The 25,395-nt window shown below is 34.5% G+C and overlaps 1 protein-coding gene across 2 annotated transcripts; it reads right to left on the reverse strand.

The window, feature by feature from the left end:
- Positions 1-19,344: 19,344 nt before the first annotated feature.
- Positions 19,345-23,297, reverse strand: LOC112703105 (uncharacterized). Of its 2 annotated transcripts, none has more exons than XM_025754424.2 (4): positions 23,010-23,297; positions 21,159-21,370; positions 20,725-20,817; positions 19,345-20,212 (listed from the first exon to the last, which is right to left on the reverse strand). In XM_025754424.2, the coding sequence occupies exons 2-4, from the start codon at positions 21,281-21,283 to the stop codon at positions 19,666-19,668; spliced, it is 765 nt and encodes a 254-aa protein (XP_025610209.1). In that variant the 5' UTR covers positions 21,284-21,370; positions 23,010-23,297; the 3' UTR covers positions 19,345-19,665. The 2 variants fall into 2 exon arrangements, with proteins under 2 accessions (XP_025610209.1, XP_025610210.1); XM_025754425.3 differs by having other exon boundaries at positions 21,159-21,686; positions 23,010-23,249.
- Between the last annotated feature and the right edge of the window lie 2,098 nt (positions 23,298-25,395).

Here is a 25,395-nt window from a genome sequence, read left to right on the forward strand (position 1 = left end):
GATACGAAATTATCGGGTTACCTCCTGACAAGCACTTCTTTAACGTCACAAGCTTGACGGTCAGTTCTGCTAGTTCAGCAGATGAGTGGACCTCTGGCGGTCAATCTCGCCTCCAAGATAGTGCTTCAACCTCTGGCCATTCACTGTAAATTTTCTGTCAGAATGCTCTTCCTGTATTTTCACATGACATATGGTGAAGCTCTGGTAACCACAAACGGTCCTGACCACCGGGATTTCAGCTTTCCAGGAAAGAATTTGAGCCTTGAATTATACAAAAGCACTCTTTGTCCCGGCTCAAAGACTCTAATGGCAATCTTCTTGTCATGTAGTAGCTTGGTTCTCTCCTTATAGAGCTTGGCATTCTCATAAGCTGAATATCTGAATTCATCAAGCTCATTTAACTGGAGCATTCGCTTAATTTCTGCAGCTTCTGAATCAAGATTCAGATACCTGATTGCCTAGTAAGCTTTATGCTCTAGCTCAACTGGCAAGTGACAGGCTTTGCCATAGACCAGCTGATAAGGGGACATGCCAATGCGAGTCTTGTACACTGTCCGGTATGCCCAGAGAGCATCATCAAGCTTCCTAGACCAGTCCTTTCTTGAAACACTGACGATCTTCTCTAGAATTCTCTTAAGTTCCTTGTTGGAAACTTCAACCTGTCCACTTGTCTGAGGGTGATAAGGGGTTGCCACTTTATGACAGACTCCATATCTCTGCAGAAGAGAGTCTAGCTGTCTGTTGCAGAAGTGGCTTCTTCCATCACTAATGAGTGTCCTTGGGACACCAAACCGGCTAAAGATATATCTCTGAAGAAAGCTCATTACCACTTTAGCATCATTGGTGGGTAGAGTTACAGCTTCCACCCACTTGGACACATAGTCGACTACCACTAGAATATAGCTGTTTGAATGTGAGGGTGGGAAAGGTCTCATGAAGTCAATACCCCACACATCAAATATCTCAACCTCAAGAATCCCCTGCTGTGGCATTTCATGGTTGGCTGGGAGATTTGTGACTTTTCACATCTGTCACAGTGCTTCACAAATGCTCTTGCATCTCTGAAGAGAGTCGCCCAGTAGAATCCGTTCTGAAGGACCTTTGTAGCTGTCCTTTCACCACCAAAGTGGCCTCCACAATCTGAACCATGACAGTGCTAGAGAATCTGCTGTGTTTCTTCATCTGGAATACATCTCTGGATGATACCATCTGAACACCTCTTAAAAAGATATGGTTCCTCCCAAATGTAGTAATTTGCATCCGTCAATAGCTTCTTTACTTGTTTCCTGCTGTACTCCTTTGGAATGAAATTCATGGCTTTATAATTTGCAATGTCTGCAAACCATGGAGCCTGCTGAATGAGAAACAACTGCTCGTTCGGAAATGTCTCATTCATAGCTGTGGGTGGTTGTACTCCTGCTTCAGGCTCAATTCTGGAGAGATGGTCAGCTACTTGATTTTTTGACCCTTTTTCTGTCTTTTATCTCAATATCAAACTCCTGAAGGAGCAACACCCATCTGATTAATCTTGGTTTAGAATCCTATTTGGTTAGAAGGTACTTCAAAGAAGCATGATCAGTATAAATAATAACCTTAGAACCAAGTAAATAGGACCTAAACTTATCAACAGCATACACAACAGTTAATAATTCCTTTTCTATAGTTGCATAATTCTTTTGGGCATCATTTAACACACGACTGGCATAGTAAATAACATGTACAAGCTTACCATGCCTCTATCCTAAAACAGCTCCTATAGCAAAGTCACTAGCATCACACATTAATTCAAATAGTAGATCCCAGTCAGAGGGAGCTATAATGAGAGCAGAGGTAAGGTTTGCTTTCAGAGTTTCAAAAGCATGCAAACAATCAGAATCAAAGACAAAAGGAACATCAACAACCAACAGGTTGCTTAGAGGTTTAACAATTTTAGAAAAATCCTTTATAAATCTTCTATAAAATCCTGCATGACCCAAGAAACTCCTGACTACCTTAACATTAGTTGGTGGTGGTAATTTTTCGATTACCTCCACTTTTGCTCTATCAACCTCAATTCCCTTACTTGAAATCCAGTGTCTAAGAACAACACCTTCTGTAACCATAAAATGACATTTTCCCAATTTAAAACAAGGTTTGATTCTTGACACCGTTTCAAGATAAGAGATAAATGCTTAAGGCAGGATTCAAAAGAATTACTAAAAATAGAAAAGTCATCCATAAATACCTCAATAAACTTTTCAACCATATCAGAAAAAATTGAAAGCATACACCTCTGAAAAGTTGCTGGAGCATTGCAAAGTCCAAAAGGCATTCTTCAGTAGGCAAATACTCCAAAGGGGCATGTGAATGCTGTCTTCTCTTGATCTTGAAGGTCCACTACAATTTGATTATATCCATAATATCCATCTAGAAAATAATAAAAAGCATTACTAGCTAACCTCTCAAGCATTTGATCAATGAAAGGCAGGGGGAAATGATCCTTCCTTGTAGTAGTGTTGAGCCTCTTGTAGTCTATACACATTCTCCATCCTATGATTGTTCTTGTAGGAATAAGCTCATTCTTTTCATTCTGGATCATTGTCATCCCTCCTTTCTTGGGAACTACCTGCACAGGACTTACCCAAGGACTGTCAGAAATAGGGTAAATAATACCTGCTTCTCATAATTTCATTACCTCTTTTTGGACCACCTCTTTCATGGTTGGATTGAGTCTCCTTTGTGGTTGCGCAACTGGTTTAGCATCATCTTCAAGAAGGATCTTGTGCATACACTTGGTTGGACTAATCCTCTTTAAGTCACTAATGGTCCACCCAAGAGCTGTTCTATGGCTCTTGAGCACTGAAACAAGCGCCTCTTCCTCTTTAGGCTTTAGGGAAGAGCTAATAATCACCGGATATGAATCATTTTCACCCAAGAACACATATTTCAGAGAAGGAGGTAAAGGTTTCAGCTCAAGCTTAGGGGGTTCCTCCTCTACTTTAGGCGTGTGAACCACAGCTTTATGGTGTGGTGAATCATTAACTTCCACTAATTCATACTCAGAAATAGGATCCAGAATGTCATCAAGTACCTCAGCTTTCAGTACCTCTTGAACAAGTGGTTTAATAACATCTATTTTCATGTACCCTTCAAAATCATTAGGGTGTTTGAGAGCCTCAAAAACATTTAGGACTGCCTGTTCTTAATTGACCCTTAGGGTTAATTCACCCTTTTGCACATCAATCAGAGCTCTACTTGTAGCTAAAAAGGGTCTACCAAGTATAATAGAAGATTTTACCTCCTCTTCTATATCTAATATAACAAAATCAACAGGAAAATTAAATGGTCATACTTTTGCAAGTAAATCCTCAACAACACCCACATGTAATTTAACAGAAAGATCAGCAAGTTGAAGAGAAATACGAGTGGGTTTTACCTCCTTAATTTGAAGCTTTTTCATCACTGAAAGTGGCATTAGATTGATGCTAGCTCCAAGATCACATAAAGCTCTCTAAATGGTGACATCTCCAATGGTGCAAGGAATTATAAAGTTCCCTGGATCTGGCATCTTCTCAGGAAGGTTGTGTTGAATAATGGCACTGCATTCTTTAGTTAACACCACTATTTCTTGTTCCTTTCAATTCCTCTTGTGGGTCAACAATTCTTTCATAAATTTAGCATAGAGAGGCATTTGCTCAAGAGCCTCTGCAAAAGGAATGTTGGTCTGTAGCTTTTTGAAGACATCTAAAAATTTAGAAAACTGCTTTTCTTTGGAAGCCTTCTAAATCCTCTGAGGATATGGCATTTTTGGCTTGTATTCAGGAGCCTTTGGCAAGGTAGGATAAGTGTCAACAGAATCAGGGAATGGGTTGTCTACACGCTTAGGAGGGGCGCGCTCTACTTCTTCCTTCTTCTCCTCTAGAGCTTTATTTTCAACTAGTTCTTCATTGGCCTTGGTCTCAGGGCCAGCTACTTTACCACTTCTCAACTGAATAACCTTGCAATCTTCTCTTAGGTTCACCACTGTATCACCTGGTAATGTACTTGCAGACCTCTCAGGTATTTGCTTGCTCAGCTGGCCCATTTGCACTTCCAAGTTTCTAATGAAGGCTCTGGTTTCCTACATAAAACTCCTCATCATCTCCCAATTAGAATCTTCTTGGGATTTAGAGTTAGCCTGCTGAGGTGGTTGTTGCTGTTGAGACTGAAATTGGCGGTTATTGTTATTGTTCTATTGGAAGCCATCCTAAGAATTATTGTTGAAATTCTAAGGTCTCTGAGGTTGGTCTCTCCACCCAAAATTTGGGTGATTTCTCCATCCTTGATTGTATGTCTGAGAATAGAGGTCATTATTGGGATTTCTAGAACCACTCCCCATGTAATTGACCTGTTCATAAGAGGATTGAGCATAATCATAATTATCATTTTGCACTAAATTTCCTGCCATGTCATAGGAGACCTCTTGAGGTGGATTTTGGGTGTTGATAGCTGAGACTTACATACCACTCATGTGTTGAGTAAGTAGACTTATTTACTGAGACATAAGCTTATTCTGAGCAAGAATAGTATTAAGATGTTCTACTTCCATGACCCCTTCTTCTGAGGAGCCTCAGAGTTCACAGGATTTCTATTAGAGGAGTATAAATATTGGTTGCTAACAACTAATTCAATAAGCTCAATAGTCTCCTCTGGTGTCTTCTTCTTGTGAAATGAACCTCCTGCAGAATTGTCTAAGCACATCTTGGACATTTCACCCAAACCTTCATAAAAGATATCTAGTTGAGTCCATTTGGAGAACATGTCCGGAGGGCATTGCCTAGTCAGTAGCTTGTATCTCTCCCAAGATTCATACAGAGTTTCACCATCCTTTTGTTTGAAGGTCTGAACCTCCACCCTAAGCTTAGTCAGCTTCTTTGGTGGAAAAAATTTAGTAAGAAACTCAGTAACAACCTTGTTCCAAGTATCCAAACTCTCCTTAGGTTGGGAATCTAGCCATAGATTTACTCCATCCCTTAGAGCAAACGGGAAGAGCATGAGTTTGTATACCTCTTGGTTCACTCCATTTGTCTTTACAGTATCACAAATCTGCAGAAAATTAGAGATAAACTGATTTGGGTCTTTGTGGGGAAGACCATGATACTGGCAGTTTTGTTGCACCAGGGTGACCAGTTGTGGCTTCAACTCAAAGTTGTTTGCGGCTATAGGAGGCACCACAATGCTTTTTCCATAAAGATCTGCAGTAGGAGCAGAATAAGAGCCAAGCACTCTCCTTTGTTGCTCATCCCCATTCGGATTCGCCACATTGGCATTATTAGCATTATTAGAATCCATAGTGGGTTCTGCAGCCTTGTAAAGTCTTGCCTGTTGTAAACGTCGCCTGAAAGTCCTTTCAGGTTCGGAATCAAAGTCTCAGAGATGTTCTTTGTCTCTGTTCCTACGTATAAACAAACAAAAGACAAGAAAAGAATGGAACTCTCTACGTCAGAGTATAGAGAATTCCCAGTGAGGTAACCTGAACTAGGAAAGACCAAACTTAATTTCAGAAATTACTAAAAAATATTAGTGCTATTAAAATATTTTTTCCGAAAATATAAAAAACTTGGATTTTAATAAAATAAAAAATAAAACGCCTAATCTAAGCAATCAAACAACTAATATTTGTTAATCACTATCAATCGCCGGCAACGGCACCAAAAACTTGGTGTGGTAATTTATAACCCATAAACTAACCAACAAGTGCACCGGGTCGTATCAAGTAATACCTCAGGTGAGTGATGGTCGATCCCACGAGGATTGATAGATCAAGCAACAATAGTTAAATGACTTACTTAGTTAGGCAAGCAGAAAAGAGTGTTGGATGTTCAAAGAGCATCAAACAGTAAATTAAGAGTTTGAAGACAGCATGTGAATAAGTTGGGAATAAAATATTGGAGAAAATAGTTAAGATTTCAGAGTTATCTATTCTTCCGGATTAAATTTTCTTACTAACTATTTTAATCATGTAGGATTTAATTTATGGCAAACTATATGTGACTAGACCCTAATTCCTTAGACCTTTCTAGTCTCCTCTAAAATTCATTAACTGCCAATTCCTTGGTCAATTAATTCCAATTTATATGCCACAAAAATTCTAATTACCCAAAAATAAAAGGATTATATGTCACGTATCCCATTAAATCCAGATAATTAAAATTTAGGAGAATATGTTTTCAAACTGTTGTTCAAGTAAACAGCTTTTTCAAGTTTTACAAGAACTCAAATAGAAAGAGGGTCATACTTCCGTTCCACCCAAATTCATAAGATAAAGAGCGAAAATAATTCTTAAATTATAAATTCATACATGAATTAAAATAGAAAAAGTAATAAAATCAATCCATACAAATAGACAGAGCTCCTAACCTTAACAATGGAGGATTAGTTGCTCATGGTTCAGAGAAGAAAATAAGGATTCTGATAAAATGTATTTGGTAGTCTGGAATTCAATGAAAATTTCAATGTTGCATATCCTTTTATATATAATCCTAATAAATTTAAAATCTATCTTCTAAAAATAAAATAATATCTTTTCCTAAAAATGATATTTGAATTTAAATTAGAATTAATTAACAAGTCTTCAGTTGATGGGTGGGGACCACTCGTTTTGTCCATTCTGCAGCTTCTAATCTGTGTTTTCTAGACTGAAAACTGAGTCAAAACAACCTAGAAATCACCCCCATTTTTTTTTGCATTTTCTGCACGTGGCGTATGTCACGCATACGCGTCAGTCACGCGTACGCGTCGCTAGCTCTTCTTCGCGTGTCACGCGCACGCGTCAGTCACGCGTACGCGTCGCTGAGCAAATCTTCAAATCACGTGTACGTGTCAGTCATGCGTACGCGTCACCATGGAAAGCTCCAAATCACGTGCACACGTCAGTCATGCGTATGCGTCGCTCCTCGCTGCCATCTCCTTTGATTCTTGTGCTGCAGAAACTCCACCAAATCCAGCCGGATGTTTTCTATAATAAACAAATTTGCAAAAGACTCAAAGTAGCATCCATATTGGCTAAAAGATAATTGATTATTTATTAAACTTAATAAATTAGATGCAAATTCACTAGGAAAAGATAGGAAAGATGTTCACGCATCAATCACCAATCAACAAAAAGACTTTTGATAACTCAAGAGTATTTAAATTATCAATCCAAGTCAAGAGCATAAAAATCTAAATTAAAATCTACCCAAGCATTTCATCTAAACACTTGGAAGGCAGAGAATAAGAACATAGAATATTAACAAGGAATATTAAATCTAAACAACCAATTGCAAGCATCAATGACTAACAATTAAAGATAGTGACAATAAGTATGGAAAACATAAATTGCATTAAAAGAAATCTAATGTAACAAGAGCTCGTAAACATAAAAAGGCAAAAAAGGGAAATTAACAAGAGAAGAAGATGAACTAAAGTGCTTAAACAAATAAAAGTAAGAACAAAACTAAATTAAAGGAAAATTGAACTTGAACTTAAGGAGAAATTGAAAGAAGAAACCTTAAACCTAGAGAGAGGAGAAAGCTTCTCTCTCTAGAAAACTATATCTAAAACCTAAAATTGTGTCAATAAAAGTTTGAATGATGGATCCCTCATCCAACTCCACTCTGCAGCCTCTATTTTTCATTTTCGGGCTTGAAACTAAGCCAAAAGCAACCCAGAAATTGCCCCCAGCATTTTCTGTAATTGCAGCATGTGACGCTTTGTCACGCATATGCGTTGGTCACGCGTACGCATCGCTTGAACAAATTCTTGGTCACACGTACGCGTCATCCACATGTACGTGTCGCTTGTCTGCTGCACTGGTCACGCGTACGAGTCGCTCATGCGTGCGCGTCACTGCCAGCTTCTCAAAACTTCAATTTCTTGTATTCCTTCCACTTTTACATGCTTCCTTTCCATCCTCTAAGCCATTCTTATCCTATAAAACTTGAAAACACTTAACACACATCACGGCATTGAATGGTAATAAGAGATGATTCAAATTAGCAAATTAAAGGCCAAAGAAGCATGTTTTCAATCATAGCATAAAATTAGGAAGGAAAATATAAAACATGTGAATTCTATGAAGAAGTGTGAGAATAATGAATAAATTCCACTCAATTTAGTACAAAATAAACCATAAAATAGTGGCTCATCATTTGGCTTCACCAAAATATTTTAAAGATATTTTGGGATCAAAATAATGTAAAATACCAAAAATTCCCCAAGGGCATATTTCTCTATTTTCTCTGCTATAGTAAAAATCAATGATCAGGTAATTACCACTTTTTGGTAATTATTCTTCAAGAATAAATCCTAGCCACGAGTTTTATCTTTATTCTCTTTCATAAATTATTATTCACCACATATTAATTCACCATGTGATCAATTAACCTAAAGTAACCATCATTAGATCACAAAGTATTTAACCACATGATCAAAATACTCTCACACCTCTCTCCTTCCTTATGACTGAATTGTCTTTCTTTCTCTCAAATTTACCACATGTTAATTATGTTAATAAACATGTGGTTAAGATATGATCAAGGAGGATGCCATATGATTCATATTTCTTCTCTTCTTAAAACACTACAAAAAAAATGCTGAGTACCATCGGATTTAACGTCGGATATAACATCGCAGAGTAGTGGCGAATTTACTGTTAGATTTACCGGCAGTAATGATGTTGAATTCATAAGGTTAAGTAATTACCAATAGATTTTGGTTTCCAATAATAAATCCGCCAATAATATTTGTAGAACAAACAATTAAATTGGCGCGTTCGTTACCGTCGAATTTACCGTCGGAAAAATATGACGATAACACCAATTAGTGAAACACTGCATTTTGGTGACTCGTAATGGTTTACCGTCAAAAAAATTTGACAGTAACAGGTCGTAAATTCAAATTGCGAACCCTCTTCTCCCTCATTCGAGATTCATCCTCTCTCTCTCACTCAACCACTGTTTTCCTCTCCGATCCCCAACACCACCCTTTCTATCACCATCAACCCACCCACTGCCGACACCCATCCATTCTTCTTCTTCTCCCTCTTCTCTCCTTGCCACTTCACTGTTCACCTTCGAAACTGCCGTGCCTCCCCACAGACCCACTACCACCGCTGCTGGCTTCACCTCTCTCCCTCCTCGTGTGTCACCGCACCTCCATTCGCCTCTCTTCCATCTCTGTGGGTGGTTGTTACTGCTCGTCCTTCATCATTCGTGCCTCCGTGATTGTGTTGCTTGCACACTGTCGTGCGTCATCCACCTTCTAGAAGCATTTCTGCCTCTTCAACAACAGGTAACCATTTTAATTTTTTTTCCAGTTATTCTAATATTTTAGATGCTATATTAATTTTAAATAGTTGATTCATTGATGTTATTGCTATTTATTTTTATTATTGATTAGTTTATAATGCTGATTAGAATATGGTAGTGGTTGAACTATTGAATTGGTTTATGAATTTGATTATGAATTTCAATATGCATTGATTTTGCTGATTATGAATATGCTGAGGTTTTGTTGATTATTGAATTGGTTTTATATGAATTTTCAATGTAAAAAAAATTGACATTATTCTAACTCATAAATCTTTTGAAATCATCTTAGGCACACTAATTGAATTGAGTTTGAACTTTGAAAAGTGTTTCGATTATTGAATTGAATTACTGAATATTATTGCTGAAGTTGTTTGAAATTGTCTGAATTATGATGATTCACTGTGTTACGGCTGGTTTCACTCTTTTTAGACATGAAGACGGGTAGAAGTCCGGTGGATCAGTCTATTGGTCGTGGTCCTACGTGGTCAGGGTAGAAGAAAGGTTTCTTCCAGTACACCCAGAAATTCTGGATCCTTTCCCTGTACTCCGAGTACCCTAGTGACGTCATAGGTTGTGGGTTTAGCGGATTAGCCATTCATCATGGTCTCTAACCCAAACTACGTGCTGTAAGACCCGGAAAAATTATAAAAGGATTAAATTGGAAAATTTATCATTAACCTAAAATAGTTAAAATGTGCCTGGATGGATTTGAAAATCAAGACTTAGAAATTCAAAAATTTAACTATGATAATTAGATTCAGTGATTCTTTTCGAGTGAAAATATTTAATTTTCTGCGAAAATATGCGTAAAAACGCGTACTGGTAATTTAATTGGCAGTACTAACTTAAATCTATCCAACACTGCGAGTGAAAAAATTAATTTCTAAGTGGGCAAAATTAGGAAATTAAAAGTTATAGCTTGGGGAACCTTCATTCTCTTCCTTTCTTCCACCTTCTTCAACATCCACTTTTGTAAATATTTTGTTATAAATTTCTAACTCTTTTCTATTAGGAAAGAGAGCTCTATTGTAATTTAATGGATTGATTTATTTTCATTCTTCATCTTCAATTCTTCTTTCATTGCTTCTTTAGAAAGAATCTTTGTTCTTCATCCCAAGGATTCAATTATCTTGAGAAAGAAATTGAATCCAACTTGAATTCTATGTGAGCTTGAGAAAGGATCATAAAATTAATGCTTGAAGTTCTTTCTCACAATAGTTATGAAATTGGATTTGGGATTGATACGTGACATATAATCATCCCAAAACTTGATTCATGAAATTCTGTGGTTCTAAATCAAAGACCATTCTTCATCTCTTCTCATGAACAATTAGATCAAGAGATTGGCAACTGATCAAGAGAGATTGAATTACCAAGAGATTGGAATTCAATCACTTATGATTTGCCAAGAGATCAATAATTGTATGATTGAAGATGAGATGAGAGCTATTGATCCTGATAATGCAATATCTCTTGATCCTAATATTCTTTTCATTCTTAATTCTTGCTATTTACTCTTTCGTTCTTTATATTCATGCAATTTAATTTCCGACACTTTACTTTCTTGTTCTTTACACTAATGTCATTTACTTTCTTGTTCTTTATTGCTTTTATTTAATTTCAAGTCATTTACATTTTTTGTTTGATTATCACCCAATTATAACCATCCAATTAGATTAATTAATCAACTATTGCTTGCTTAATCATTTAATCCTCATGGGATCGACCTCACTCACCGTGAGTTTATTAATTGATACGACTTGGTGCACTTACCGGTAGTTTTGTGGATTTTGTTTATAAATTCTGTATCATTTTGTAAGTGAGGAGAGTTGTTGGTACATGATTCTATTCCGAGCCAAAATTGCATCCATGGTGTCTAATGCCATCACACCATTTTTAGTGGATCTTTCGGATGAATACATGAAATTATTGGCCACCACTATTTTGATCAATTCCACTGCTTCTTCAGGCGTCTTTCTATGTAAAGACCCTCTAGCCGATGAGTAGATTATCGTTCTTGAGGTTTGAGAGATGCCATCATAAAAAATCTGGATTTGAAGCCATTTGGAAAAGGCATGGTGTGGACATTTTCTGAACATCACTTTGTACCTTTCCCAATATTTATAGAGCGATTCACCCTCTTTTTGAGAAAAGGAATTGATGTCATTCCTCAACTGGGATAACTTTTGGGGTGAAAAATATTTAGTTAGAAATTTGCTAACTAAATCCTCCCAAGAGGTGATGTTGCCCAAAGGTTGTGCTTGGAGCCATTGTGTGATTCTATCTCTCGAAGAGGATAAAAATAGCCTTAGCTGGATGGCTTCAGAGCCAACTCCGTTACTCTTCATTGTGTCACATAACTACAAAAAATTGGCTATGTGGATATTCGGATCCTCTTAAGGGCTACCACCAAATTGGTCTCACTGTACCAATTGGATTAGTGATGGCTTTAGTTTAAAGTTATTTGCTTGAACCGTGGGTCTCATTATACTACTTCTGCAGCTATCAGTGGTAGGTGTGGTGTAATCACCAAGGGTTCTTCTCACATTATTGTTCTCATCTGCCATTCTCTCCACCTCTTCTCTCCTAGCCCTTGACTTCTTCCTTAATTGTGCAAGCATCTTCTCAATTTCAAGAACAAAGAGAATACAATCTTCTTATACATGCATGCAGAAAAACAAAAACAAAAATCAAACGTACTGCGTGGAATAAAGAGGAAGAATAAAGAAGCAAAGAAGAATTAAATAGAATAATGAAAAGTGGAATAAAATAAAAATAAAACGAGATTTAATTTAGTGATTCAACAGCAACAGCTCCAAAATCTTGATGAGCTAAAATTGATATGCTCGTATATTGGCAAGTACATCAAATCGCTTCAAGTAATACCACGGTGAGTGGATATCGCTCCCACGAGGAATAATTGATTGAATCAAGCAACATTTAATTGAATCTCTAATTATTTCAATCAAACTTTAGCAAGAAGATTGTGGATCTTGAAGTAAAATCTTGAAATTGCAAAGAACAGTGAAGAAGGATGTTTTTCTGTGAGTGAGGGAATACTTATGAATTTGGGGAAGTGGTCAATGAATGAGATGTTAAAGGCTTCGGAGATGTTTAACTTTTAGAAAAAGTAATGCTTATGTTTTCCTACTTTGACTCATGCAAAAATCTTTTCACGGCGAATCATTAATAACCAAATTCTAATTCCTTGAAAATTCAATTTTTCTTAACTTAATTAATCATCAATTTCTTGGTCAACTAATTAAGAGAAGAGATTAAGCATGTTTTTTATTTAAAGCCACATGATTTTCAAAATACTATTCCTAGTCAAGTTGAAGATTATGAGAAAGAGTTTCAAGCTAATTTTGATATTAAATTAAGCTAATTTTGATATTAAATTTTCAAAGTAATAACAAAATCTAAGATAGAATTAGAATATTTTTCAATACTTCTAACCGTTAAAGATAAAGAACGAGACTCAATCTTGAAAAAGTAGAAAAGCATGAATCAAAATAAAGAAAATACTTTTTATTACTAATCCATAAAATCAAACAGAGCTCCTAAATTTTAATAGAGGAGGTTTAATTACTCATGCTAGAGAAGAAAATAACCTAAACTAATGAGATGAGAGATGCATGGCTATAGGGTCCCGAATTTGATTGCTCGATCCTCATCTCTATGAACCTTGTTCACTTGTTTATATCCTAGCTTCCTAACTTTTGAATTCTAAAGTCTAATTTTATCTTCTTATCTCTGAACAATAAGATAACAACTTATTCAAATTCAAAATAATAATTCAAATCTAATCTAAAAATAAATTCTAATAACAAAATCTTATTTTTTAGAAGAAGGTAATGCTAACTAATCATTTGAGTCTTGAATTTTCAGTTGAATTTAGAGCTCCCTGGGAGTGGATATTGGACTTGGCATTGGGCTTCATGGATTGGCGCTGAGCTTTAATAAATTCAGGATCCGTAGGAGTTGGAAAATCACTTAAAGTCAGGCTCCGAATTTGGGCGATGGGGGCCCAGTGTATGGAAGAGGGGGTGGCGCTAGGTGCTACTTCTTAAAGTTAGGCACCAGCCCATTTTGACCCTTCCAAGGCATGAAGGCACCGGGATTAGATGATGAAGTTTGGGCACCCAATTGGGCGTTGAGCTTGGGAGACAATGTGCCGGTCTTGGAGGCTCTGGAGTTGTGTGCCTGTTCCTGCCGTTGAGCTTCCCTATGCTGGCGCTAAACTTGGCCTCTTGAAGCCTGGCACCAGCTTTGTATTTCTTCCCTTAGGAGTGCACTTGTGTTTTCTTAATTTTTTATCCTAATTATTTAAAAATAAATCCTAAAAATACAATCATTCTAAAACGATTCCAAACATATTATTAGTTATAAAAACTTCACGAAAAACATAAGAAATTTGGTTTAAACTTGAGAAAACAATTAAAAAAGAAACCTAAAATTAACTAAAGATGCCTACGCATCAGTCATACACTCAAGAATTAAATGTGTAGTGTACCAAAATTGATTAATATGTAAATTAGAGTAAACAGTGGGATAAAAGTGTAAATAATAAAATATTAGACTTAAAAAATAAACATAGAAGACTTAGGGTTAAAATATAATTATATAATAGATTTGGACCAAAAATATAATTAAGACAAAATTACGGGCATAATAATAATTTTAGTAAAGATAGAGGTAAAATTGCAAATATAATAATATAGTAAGATAGGAATGAAAGAATAAAGGTAAAATGGTAATTTAAACTAATAAAGGATAGAATAGTCATTAGATAAAAGAATAGGGTTAAATTAGTAACCTAAGAGATGTAAGGGACAAGAATTTGGATCTTCTAAAGTGAAAAAAATTTGTAAAATGATAAAAGTTAGGGGCTAATCACTATTGATTTTGTAACTTTCATGAAATGTGTCTCACTATCTTAATTTAAGAATGATTAACTCCTTATTTTACCACTTTAGCAATTTTTCACTTTAGAGAATCTTGATCCAAGGAAAAAAATAGTCATTTTGATAAAAAGATAAGGTTAAGATAAGTGAACATGGAAGTATAGGGGTCAGACGATCATTTAAGTAAAGATTAAGGGTAAAGTAGTAACTTGGAAGATATAAGGGATAAAATATTCATTTGAAAAAAATATAAGGTTAAAATTGAATAATTATGACACCTAGAGATAAATTTAGTAAAATATAAGATTATAATAGCAAAAGTGAAAATACTAGAGGGTAGAATTATCACTTTGAAAGAGCATGAGGTTAATATGGTAAAAATTAAATGTTAAAGGATAAAATGGTCATATTATAAAGTAGTAAAGACAAAAAGATAATTAAGGAAAAGAGGGACATAAAAGTCCTATAAGAAAAAATTTGGGGACAAATTGGTAATTAAGATAAAAGATCAAGGTAAAGTTATAATTCTCTATAAATTATAAAGCTATAATTTTGGTAGAAAGGGTGAGTTAACTTTAAGTTTTTGGAATGGTACACCCTATTCTGAGTATATGTCTAGCAAGATAGAGGTACAATTCCACTTGCTCAGTACAATGATGTGGGAATGTCCACCTTATGTTTGAAAACTATTTCTCAACTAGAAACATATTATGGTATCAAATTTTGTAACGATCGCTGAATGTCCAAATCTACATGATTTTATCCATGAGACACATATGTTAAGTGTACACAGTTGAGAAGTCATATCCGGGATTAGTCCCAGAAAACATCAGGTTGTGGGTAGTCAATCGACGCATGAATTCATGTCCCGCCTAGGACAGACATGCATCAAATTGGTTGCAGCATTTTCTCTGTGATTGCACACTATGCGTTTTCTCTGTGATTGTGTTACATATTTGTTCTCTATTTTTTGTGCTTTGTGAATTGTCTATACTTGCTTAGTATTAATGCTTCTTATATACTAACATAAACTAGGGTATAGTTGTCGAAAGACTTGGACTATGATAAATGAGTGAAGACTAGACTTTCCTATAGATGGAGGGAACAATGATAATCGCTGACTCCAGAGTCCTGTTCATTGAGATGCCGATTGTATTCACTTGTGAGGACCCAGTATTTTTGGAGAGCACCATCATCTACGAAAAGCCTCATACCTGGATGTATATTTTTTGTGATCATCCGTTCTCTTACCCCCTGTATAGTTTGAACTTCAATCTAATACTGCTCTACGACATTTTCACTTTCTACCCTGCATCTTGGAGGCACTCATCATGCCTTCCCTCTACATTACTATCAGGAGGAGTTCCATCCTGCAAGACCTCATTTAGATCATCATCCTGATGCACCACCAGAGTTTCAATCGGATCCCCATCCTATTGATCTGTTGGCAGCACAGTTTGACCTCCTGAGAGAGGTACTTGTTCCGACAATGGCCAACGAACCTTTGATCAGTTCATAGTAAGAAGAAGATCCTAAAGAGGACCCTGCATGGGAGACTCAAATAACAGCAAAGGAGACTTCCGATTCTTTCTCGAGGAGTGGAGCTATAGGAGGTGAGTTGGAGGTTGTATGCAATGTTCCTAAGATGATGACAGTAGCTTGAGTTTTCGTTTGAAGACACTTATGAATGAAAGCATCTTTAGACACTAAATTTTGTTTGCCTTTCTTTTGTTAGTATTTTTTGAAGGGTAGGATTTTACTATCTCAAAGTTATCTTAGGTACCAAACTAAGGGCTCCTGTGTGGCCAAGTTCTGGGGTATATAAGTCTACTATATATAAGTTCTACTATATATACCAAACTATATATATAAGTCTATTATATACTAACTTCTATATTATATATCTGGTTTGGAGTATCTGTTATGAATTATATGTTTTTTATTGATGTACAAACTAAGCCTTTGAGGCAACCTGTGTATGATATCTGTCTTATTTTATATTCAACTTCGAAAACATTAACTTAGTTAACTTACATGACTCCGATAGTGTAACAGGTTCATATCTATATATGCAATACAAAGTCTAGAGTCTCATAGGTCGACTAAATGGTAATGCTTGATGATTGGTAGTTGTCTGGACATGTCGAAAGTTTGGTTGTTATAAATGTGAGGTCCAAATGTCTAAAGATGAAGATTTTGACTTGTTCACCAGAATGGTGATTGTTCCGACGTTCACATCTAGATGGTGATAGAGGATACCTGCAAAGATTCTGATGCCCAAATCAATAACTATTTAAACAAATTTTATGTGTGATTGGGTTAAAAAAAATACCTAAATATTAATATTTTGTTAGAGTTATAAATGTGGCTTGGTCATTTAAAAATGACTTTAAATAATCATAGATGAATTCTCTTACAAAGTGAAAAGTTAGCCTCTTGTTTTGGATGCTTATCATCTAGATGATGATCACAAAATAGTGGGAGAAACATCCAACTTATTTTTTAAGTGGGGTCAAACATGAGTTATAAAGACCCATATTTAAGTCAGTCTACCTATATGGATAAGGTCATATAGATTGATTTTACTACTATTGGGTCGAATTTGTGTGGCATAATTTCAAATATAACTTGACTACTAATGAGAATGTGGACTAACTTAATAGGCCCAAGTATAAACAAAGATTATTAATAAGTCGAGTAGCTAAATATAATAAGCATTTTTGTTTCCTTGAATGATTTTGGCTTCCAGCTAAATATTGCATAGAAATTATGAATACGAATATATAAATAAATAATTGCTACTCTTATAAATTAAACAAGAAAGAGTAACCTCTAAACATAATACAAATATTTAAAAAAAAATTGTCACTATTCTTATTTATGTTACCAAAAAAAAAAACTAATTCTTTTTGGATTTAACGGTTAAGATTGTCAATTATACAAAATTATAGAATATACAAAATTTAAATTATGGACGTATTTGTTATGAATTTATTAAAGAAAAATATTTAAAAATTTTTACTCGTGTTCTAAAATAAATGTTAATTAGTACATAATAAAGATAAAGTACTATTTTTGTCTCTAATATTTGGATCAAAATCTAATTGGTCTTCAACATTTTAAACGTTTTATTTTTGTTTCAAAAAATTTTAAACAAGTTTAATGTGGTCCTACTATTAAATTTGATATTAATAGTTAATGGAATAAGTGACATGAACGTTAATGTTACTAGTTAAGTCATATATTTTTCCATGTGTTAAAAAAAAATATAACTAAAATCTTCTTGTAATACTTTTCCTCAATTTTCTTTTTGTACAAAACTCCAAATCGTAACAAACAATCATCACTTCTTCAAAATAAAAAAAATAATAACTTATTACATTAGTCATTGTTGGTGGATCGATTTTACTTACATACTGAAATCGAATACTATTGGATCTTTAATATGCGAATTGTTTGTCAAATTTAATGGTGAGATAACATTGAACCCACTTAAGTTTTTTAAGGATTGAAATAAGACATTTGAAAATTGTTTGGAATGAAATATGACGTTTAAAATATTAGGGATTAAATTAGGATTCGGCCTAAACATTGAGAACTAAAATAGTATTTTACCCTACATAATAATCACATGAACGTAACATTTTAAAAATTTTTACTCACATGTTCAAAAAATACTTATTTTTTTGAGTTAATAGTCAAATTTGTCCTTGAAAGATCACTCATTCTTCATATTGGTCTTCAAATAATTTTTAGTCATATTAGTCCCAAAAAGATAAAATGTAAGTCAAATTAGTTCTTCCGTTAATTAGATGATGATGTGTCACGTTAAGTACCACGCGACATTATAATGTGTTGGGTTAATGCCACGTGTCATAAGATAATTGGTTGACGTGTCAGTGACATCTAGCATGCCACGTGTCATTTGACATATCATAAATTTATTTGTAACCAAATTAGTCTTTGAAAATACACACTTAAGTCATTTTCATTCTCAAAGTTTCAAAAAATAATCAAATTAGTCCTATATAAATTTTTTTTATTTTTATAATATTAAATTTTTAATCTTTCTTAGTCCTACTCATTTTAATCTTATGTTTTTCACACCTTAATAAATAAAATATTTTTCAAACAAAATAATAAAAATAATCAAATTGTTACAAAGTTATCTTCTCATTTGTATTTTTAGATTTTTGATTTTTAAATTCTAATTTTTTTAAGTAAAATTTTTTTATATAAATAATTTATTAAATATTATTAATTATATACTAAAAGGCTTAATCTTTTGTTTCTCATTAAATAAATATAGTAATTATTTTAAGTGTTTAATCTTTTGGATCTTATTAAATAAATATAATAGTTATTTTAAAAAAATTATATTAAAATATTAAAATTCAATGAATGATCCTACAAATCAATTTTTTAATTATTGAGTTATACCATATAAATTAAACAATAACAAAAATTATAATTTTAAAAATCTAAAAAATTTAATTTTAAAATAACCACTATATTATTTAACGAAACTTAAAATATTAAATTTTTAAATATATAATCAATAATAATTTGATAAACTCATTCAAATAACAAAAATTTATTACAGAAAAGTAGAAAACTACAATTTAAAAATGTAAAATTTTAAAATACAAATAATAAAATAATTTAATTATTTTTATTATTTTATATAAAGAGAATTTTGTTTATTAAGATTTAAAAAATAATATTAAGATTAATAGTATAAAAAATATTTAAAATTTAATATCATTAAAAAAATAAGACAAATTTATATAAAGACTAATTTGATCAAATTTTAAAATTTTAAAGATATAAATAACTTTCATGTATATTTTCAGAGACTATTTTAAATGTAAATAAATTTATTGCAAGTCAAAACACGTTGCATTAACCTCGTTATCATTTCACATAACAGTTAATCAGTTAATGTAGCATATTATCATCTAACTAACAAAAAGACTAATTTAACTTACGTTTTATCTTTCAAGAACTAATATGAATAAAAAAATCATAAAAACCAATTTATAGAATGAATCATCTTTCAGAGACAAATTTAATTATAAACCCTATTTTTTTTCTTTAAAAAGAATTATACAAATACATGAACGGTAACATTTTAGACAATAATGACATTCACACGAGGTTTTAATTTTAGTTAAAAACTAGTACATAATTGTTTTTTGGGTACAAAAACTAGTGCATCATTCAATCTCCAGCCAACAACCACAAAAACTTGTACCGGATTAACCGTAAACACCCTCATCATGGAACACGATTCATACAATAAGAAATCTCTTACAGGTACTGAATAATTATTCCTAAAGCAAGCAGTCACAACTCTGAAATGCAAATAATGGCATTATAACCGCATCTCTCCAACGGGGAAAACAGAGGAAAAAACACAAACGTAAACCTTAAAGTGTCATCCATGACCATCAGTACCGCCTGGGATAACGATCCACAAATCGACCTGAAGGGCACTCATATGCCAGGTGACCACGACCTCCACAATTGTGACAAATCATCAGAGGTCCCATGCAGTCCCGACTCATGTGACCCAATTGCTGGCAATTCCGGCATACAACATCTCGGTAACCACCACCACCCCCACGCATACCACCACTGGTGCCACGATCTCCAAGCATGTTAGCTTTTGGACACTGTCTAGCTACATGCCCAGAAACATTGCACAAGTTACAAATGGGATCATTTGGACACTCACGTGCCAGGTGCCCTGTCTTCCTACAGTTGTTGCATGCTTTCTCATTGGTGCATTCAGCTGCAATATGACCCTGTTTATAACAATTGTTGCACAACCTCAAGTCCCCTGGTGGCATTGGAGGTGCTGTGCACTCCCTTGCCCGATGTCCAACTTTACCACAGGTATGGCAGATGCCTTCATTTGGACAGTTGCTAGCCACGTGCCCAGGTTCTTTACAATTCCAGCACAACGATTTTGTGGTGCATTCAGAAGCAATGTGCCTGATCAAACATTCAAATGCATAATTAATCATAAGCCACTCTAGCCATACTACTTGTATGAATACCAAATAGTTGACATCAAAGAACTAATGACAACATAAATAATCTTGTTCTTCCAAAATATAGATACTGAATATATTCAAATTAACAATGGAAGATCTGCTAAAAGAAGACAGATTGCCAGTTCAGCTCCGGGCTCCCACATCCTGGCTCAGGTAAGATGCGAATAATAATTAAGAATTGGAAATTGTGTTGCCCTGGTGATAACCTATAACTATTAGTCTTGTTTCTTGTATATGAGGAACTAACATTTGCAATCAGATTAAGGAGGAAAACAGATTTTATTCACACAAAATAATGAGAAAAAATAACATTTAGAATTACTGAATCAAATTAAATGCAAATGATATGAATGTTGGATATCATGATTAGAGTGGTACACATATAAGGTGGTGACTGGAATCTAATGATTACATGCTCGACCATTAAGAAGCCAAGAATAAGTTCCATACCCAGGGAGTCCACAATTGTGGCAAATTGCAACATTTGGGCATTCCCTAGCATAATGACCAGGTCTCTTGCAGTTCTTACACAAATTGTCTCGGCTGAAAAAGAAAGCAAAGACAGAGAAAAAGCACTGTTATCATTTGTGAGGAGATCCATGCCAAGACACTATTAAAGCCTAAGTGCAAGGAGTATGCCACTTAGAAATTTATGAAGAAAAAATCAAACAAAACCACTTTATATGTTCCAAAGGCAAAGCCAAAAATAACAGTAAATAATTGGGCCAAGCTTAAGGTTTTATAAATGTTATAATTATGATCCAAATCTTCTCATAGAAAAGCACAAATTCAATCTTCTTCAGCAGTTTAGCTTCCCCAACAAGCACATTAAGCATAGAAAACGTAATTAAATTATTACGGAAAAAAAAAAAGGAAAAGAAAACCTGAAACCCCGACGTGAATCTCTCCTGTAAGGTGCATCACGATATGAAAATCGATCAGAGCGGATCTTACGATCCATTGGGCTCCTGCTCCTGCTTCTGCTTCGGCTCCTGCTGTCAGAACTCATTTTCAATTTTTTGTCTTTACTAACCTCTACCACAACTGATCAGCAAAACCACCACCACAACCAACACCACCAGCCGCAGCCTCCTCCCTGTCCACATCACAGCCACACATATCCATGATCATCCAGAAGCCAAGCCAAACCAAAACCCCTTGCCTCCCCTTTCATAATATAAAACCCGCAAATTCCAACAGTATACAACATGAAATGTCAACATGCATTCCATCTCACATCAATCAAATATCACTTTACTCATCACCAAAAACTTGATAACAAGTCCCTGGACGACATTCTTCATATATTTAATACTTCTCAGAAACAGTAACATTCTCACATAAGATCAACATAAGCTTCAGGGGGAAAATTCAAAAGGATATCACTCCACCCTTTCAGCAATTTAGCTAACCTGGTAGAGATGAATGAATATGAAAAATATCATACTGGAGTAATGAGAGTATTTGGTGAAATTTTTCCCTAGTATGATAACATAGAAGTAGCTTTTGAAGAAGATAAAAACATACAATATCCTACCCAAAAAAAAAAAAACCCTAGCGTTTGATTCATCAATCATCTAACCAGGTTTAGCATCAAGGGAAGAACCCCAACAAGCTCCCCTTCTTCCAAGCATCTTCATCAACACACATACAAAGCCCCTTCAATGCTCTTCACCACACCCTTCACTTCTCTTTTCTTTTCTTCTACAAGTCTTATCTTCTCAGGTACTCTCTTATCCCATTATCACTTTTCATTATTCTCCTGCTCTCTAACAATAAAAATTTGGTACATATTGCCATGTTTTGCTAACATGTATTATTGGCAGTTACATCCTACCCAAATCTGAAACACAGCCTTTCACCATCACCTTCTACACTTTCAATTTTTTATGGTACATTATCAATTGTTTAGATTCACCTTATTTATGCATAGTTGTGCTAGGGATATTCATTTCATACTTCTATTACTTTAACTTCCTAGATCGAGATTATATAGCCATTCTTCGATATATGAAGAAATCAGTTAACAGTTGACAGTGGCATGTCAGGTCCAGATAAAACAGCTGGCATGCCAACAAGGTAAAGAAGCATCATATCATCTGACTCAGGACCATATTGATGCTTCTGGGCCTAATGATCTATCTCTAATAGCACTATCTATCTCCCATTTTTCTCTCTTGAACAGACATAGCATTGTGAAATTATGCATGTCAGTTCTAACAAAGAAAAAATATATATATATGAAAGAGTTTGGGATGAACAAATGTACACACCAAAGACTAGTAAATGTCAAATTACACCTCAAAGATTGTTTTCAACGGATAAATGTGTCATGCCATTAGTAAGGGTTTGATATTTACGAATCTTAGTGTGTATCTTTGTCCATAAAAATCAATTCAATTATACTTTAACGTGTATTTTTGTCCATCCCAAACTCTTTTATGTGTACTTTGTCTATTTGCTCAAGACAAAAAACAAGCAAAACACAATCAGTACATTGGGCACATCTAAGAACATGTTGATTGTTGCATAGGAGTCAATTCTACAACGGAAATTAAAGCAAACCACCAACCAAATCCACATAGCCACATAAAACAGATGCGAATAAACATTTTAATAGAGGGTTTAACAAGATCGGACGGGGGAAGTCGCAAACGCGTAAAAAGATTTTGCAAATCCGAATTTTTTTTCAACGAATTTCTTGCAACCAGGCATGCGAAAAAGAAGAATCGAACCTTCGGATTCAAGTATGGAGAATGGCGAGATACTGAATCTATCTCAGAAGAGCTCAGCACACGGAGGGTGGTAGCTTGATCTTCTGATACGACAAGCGAGTGGGGGAGATGAATGGTGTCGTCGAAGAGTTTAGCTACTACAGCGGCACAGAATTAGGTATTTCTTAAGTTAGGGTATCTTCACTTCAGATATCAGATATATCAGATAAAAGGTCTTTTTGTTTTTTGGACTTCAGATTTATTAGAAAAAGTTGAAAGGTTTCTATTTGTTTCGGGTCTATCTTGTGGGCCAATATCCATGTACTTTTGATAGGCTTTATTTGATTGGGCTACCCTAATCAAAGTGGCCTGGGTGGGTCGTCAATCATTTCTTTTTTTCTAAATTAGTTATTGCATCTATTTTTCTCCTTATCTCTTTGTCAAGGAGAAATGCACCTCCCATCATAGTAGATACTAGATACTGACTTTATCATAGTCATCTATGCTCACTTTGTCTGCAGCATTTTTATAAAATAAAGTCGTTAGACGGTCGTAATTTTTGTTTTATATGGTAGTGTTTGGTGAATAGACAGATATAGAAAGATTGAAACTGAAAGATAGAGACTAAGAGATAGAAATTGAAATAAATTTCAGTATTCTGTTTGGTGCAAAAAGAGAGATAGAAATTAAAACAAAAATGAAATTCTAATTTAATTTGTACAAATGATAAAATTAGAATTAATTAATTGAAATGGGGATATTTTAGGTATAAAATGTTATTAAAGTTTCAGTCTCCATCTCTAAAAGTTTTAGTCCTATGTGTCCCTATTTTTTGGAGGTATGAAATACTGAAATTTTAGGGACAGAGACAGAAATTTTAGTACCAATCTCTAACCAACAAACATAATACTGAGTCTCAGTCTCCCAATTTATGTCTCAGTATCTCAAAACAAACGCTACCTATTTGAACAAATACTTAATAGATCTTGACTGATTGCATCATTTAATATTAATATAAGCATTATATTTCATGAGTAAATACCTATTGTGTGGTACCATGTAATATTCTACTACAGAATTTTATGCTTAAGTCGTAAAACATAAGCAATATGGTATTACGACCTCTAAAATAAAATATGTAGTAAAAGTTGAAAAGAATCTATAACAAGGAGCTTTGAAAGAGAAATTTAAACAAAAGGTTGCAAAACGAAAAGCGCAACGCTCATGTAAATGGAAAGCGAAAATGAGAAAAAGGATAAAGAGTATAAACAAAGAGAGTAGAATATCAATGGTACAAAATATCAAACTCCAGGCTCGACCTGCAAAGCTAAGGCCGGCTGAAGAATATACATATATACATACATATCCCAACACAACCCAAAATACATAAAGTATGTACATGGTTCTCCATAAACGTCTCTAGAGAATTAAATATAAAGTACATATGGAGAAGAGTTTACATACATACATATAAATATATATAGCAAAATAACAAAATATAGCATCCCAACTTCGCCTGCAATAGGAACCTTCATACGCTCATCGAGGCGCATTTCGACTTGCATCTGAAAAATGATAATATATGTATGGAATGAGAACCGGAGGTTCTCAGCATGGTAACGGTGTCCACATTAATAATATATAAGGTCCCAGGAAAGCTAAAGGTAATCTTAGAACTCCGACACTCAGATTAAAACTTAGAGTTATAATTTAAACCAAAAACCAGGTGAACTATTTATGTTACTTAGGTTTTAGTCCAATTTTAACTAAACACCTCAATCTCTCATTCCTACAATGCTAGACAAGGGAGTATTTCAGTTGTATAGACATACAATATAGACAAAAAAATATAGATAGGATGTAATTACAGGAAGTAAATCAGATAGCAGTTAGTCACAGATAAGTAATTAGGCAAGCCAAAACAAATGCATACACAAATAAGTGCATATGATGCATGTCTGTCCTACAGCTAATGAGCTCATTTGTCGGTTATATAGTCAACCCGACATGTCCGGTAGCTAAATCGAGCATTGTCTGTTATGCACAAATATCTCAGCACATCGGCTGATCGTTAGAGGGAGAGTGTCCTGTCACCATTAGAGGAAATATGTGCCCTGTCATCATTAGAGGGAATAGGTGTCGTGTCACCTTTACAACCAGAGAGAAAACACAGACATATTCATCCTCAATCATGCCTCATTTATCATATTCATTCATTTTCAATCAATCATCATCAAGTTCAATTAGTCTTTTTCATCTTAGCTATCATTCATCACGTATTCAGCATTTCAACACTTCTCAAGCTTAAATCATAACTTCACAATCTTTCTTCACTCCCAAGTTACCACCCTCTCAAGGTTTAACCCCCTCACCATGATTAAAACTAAGTTTTAGGGCCTTAGAGAGT

This window comes from Arachis hypogaea, chromosome 7 (genome assembly GCF_003086295.3).
Source record: "Arachis hypogaea cultivar Tifrunner chromosome 7, arahy.Tifrunner.gnm2.J5K5, whole genome shotgun sequence".
NCBI classification, from domain to species: domain Eukaryota; kingdom Viridiplantae; phylum Streptophyta; class Magnoliopsida; order Fabales; family Fabaceae; genus Arachis; species Arachis hypogaea.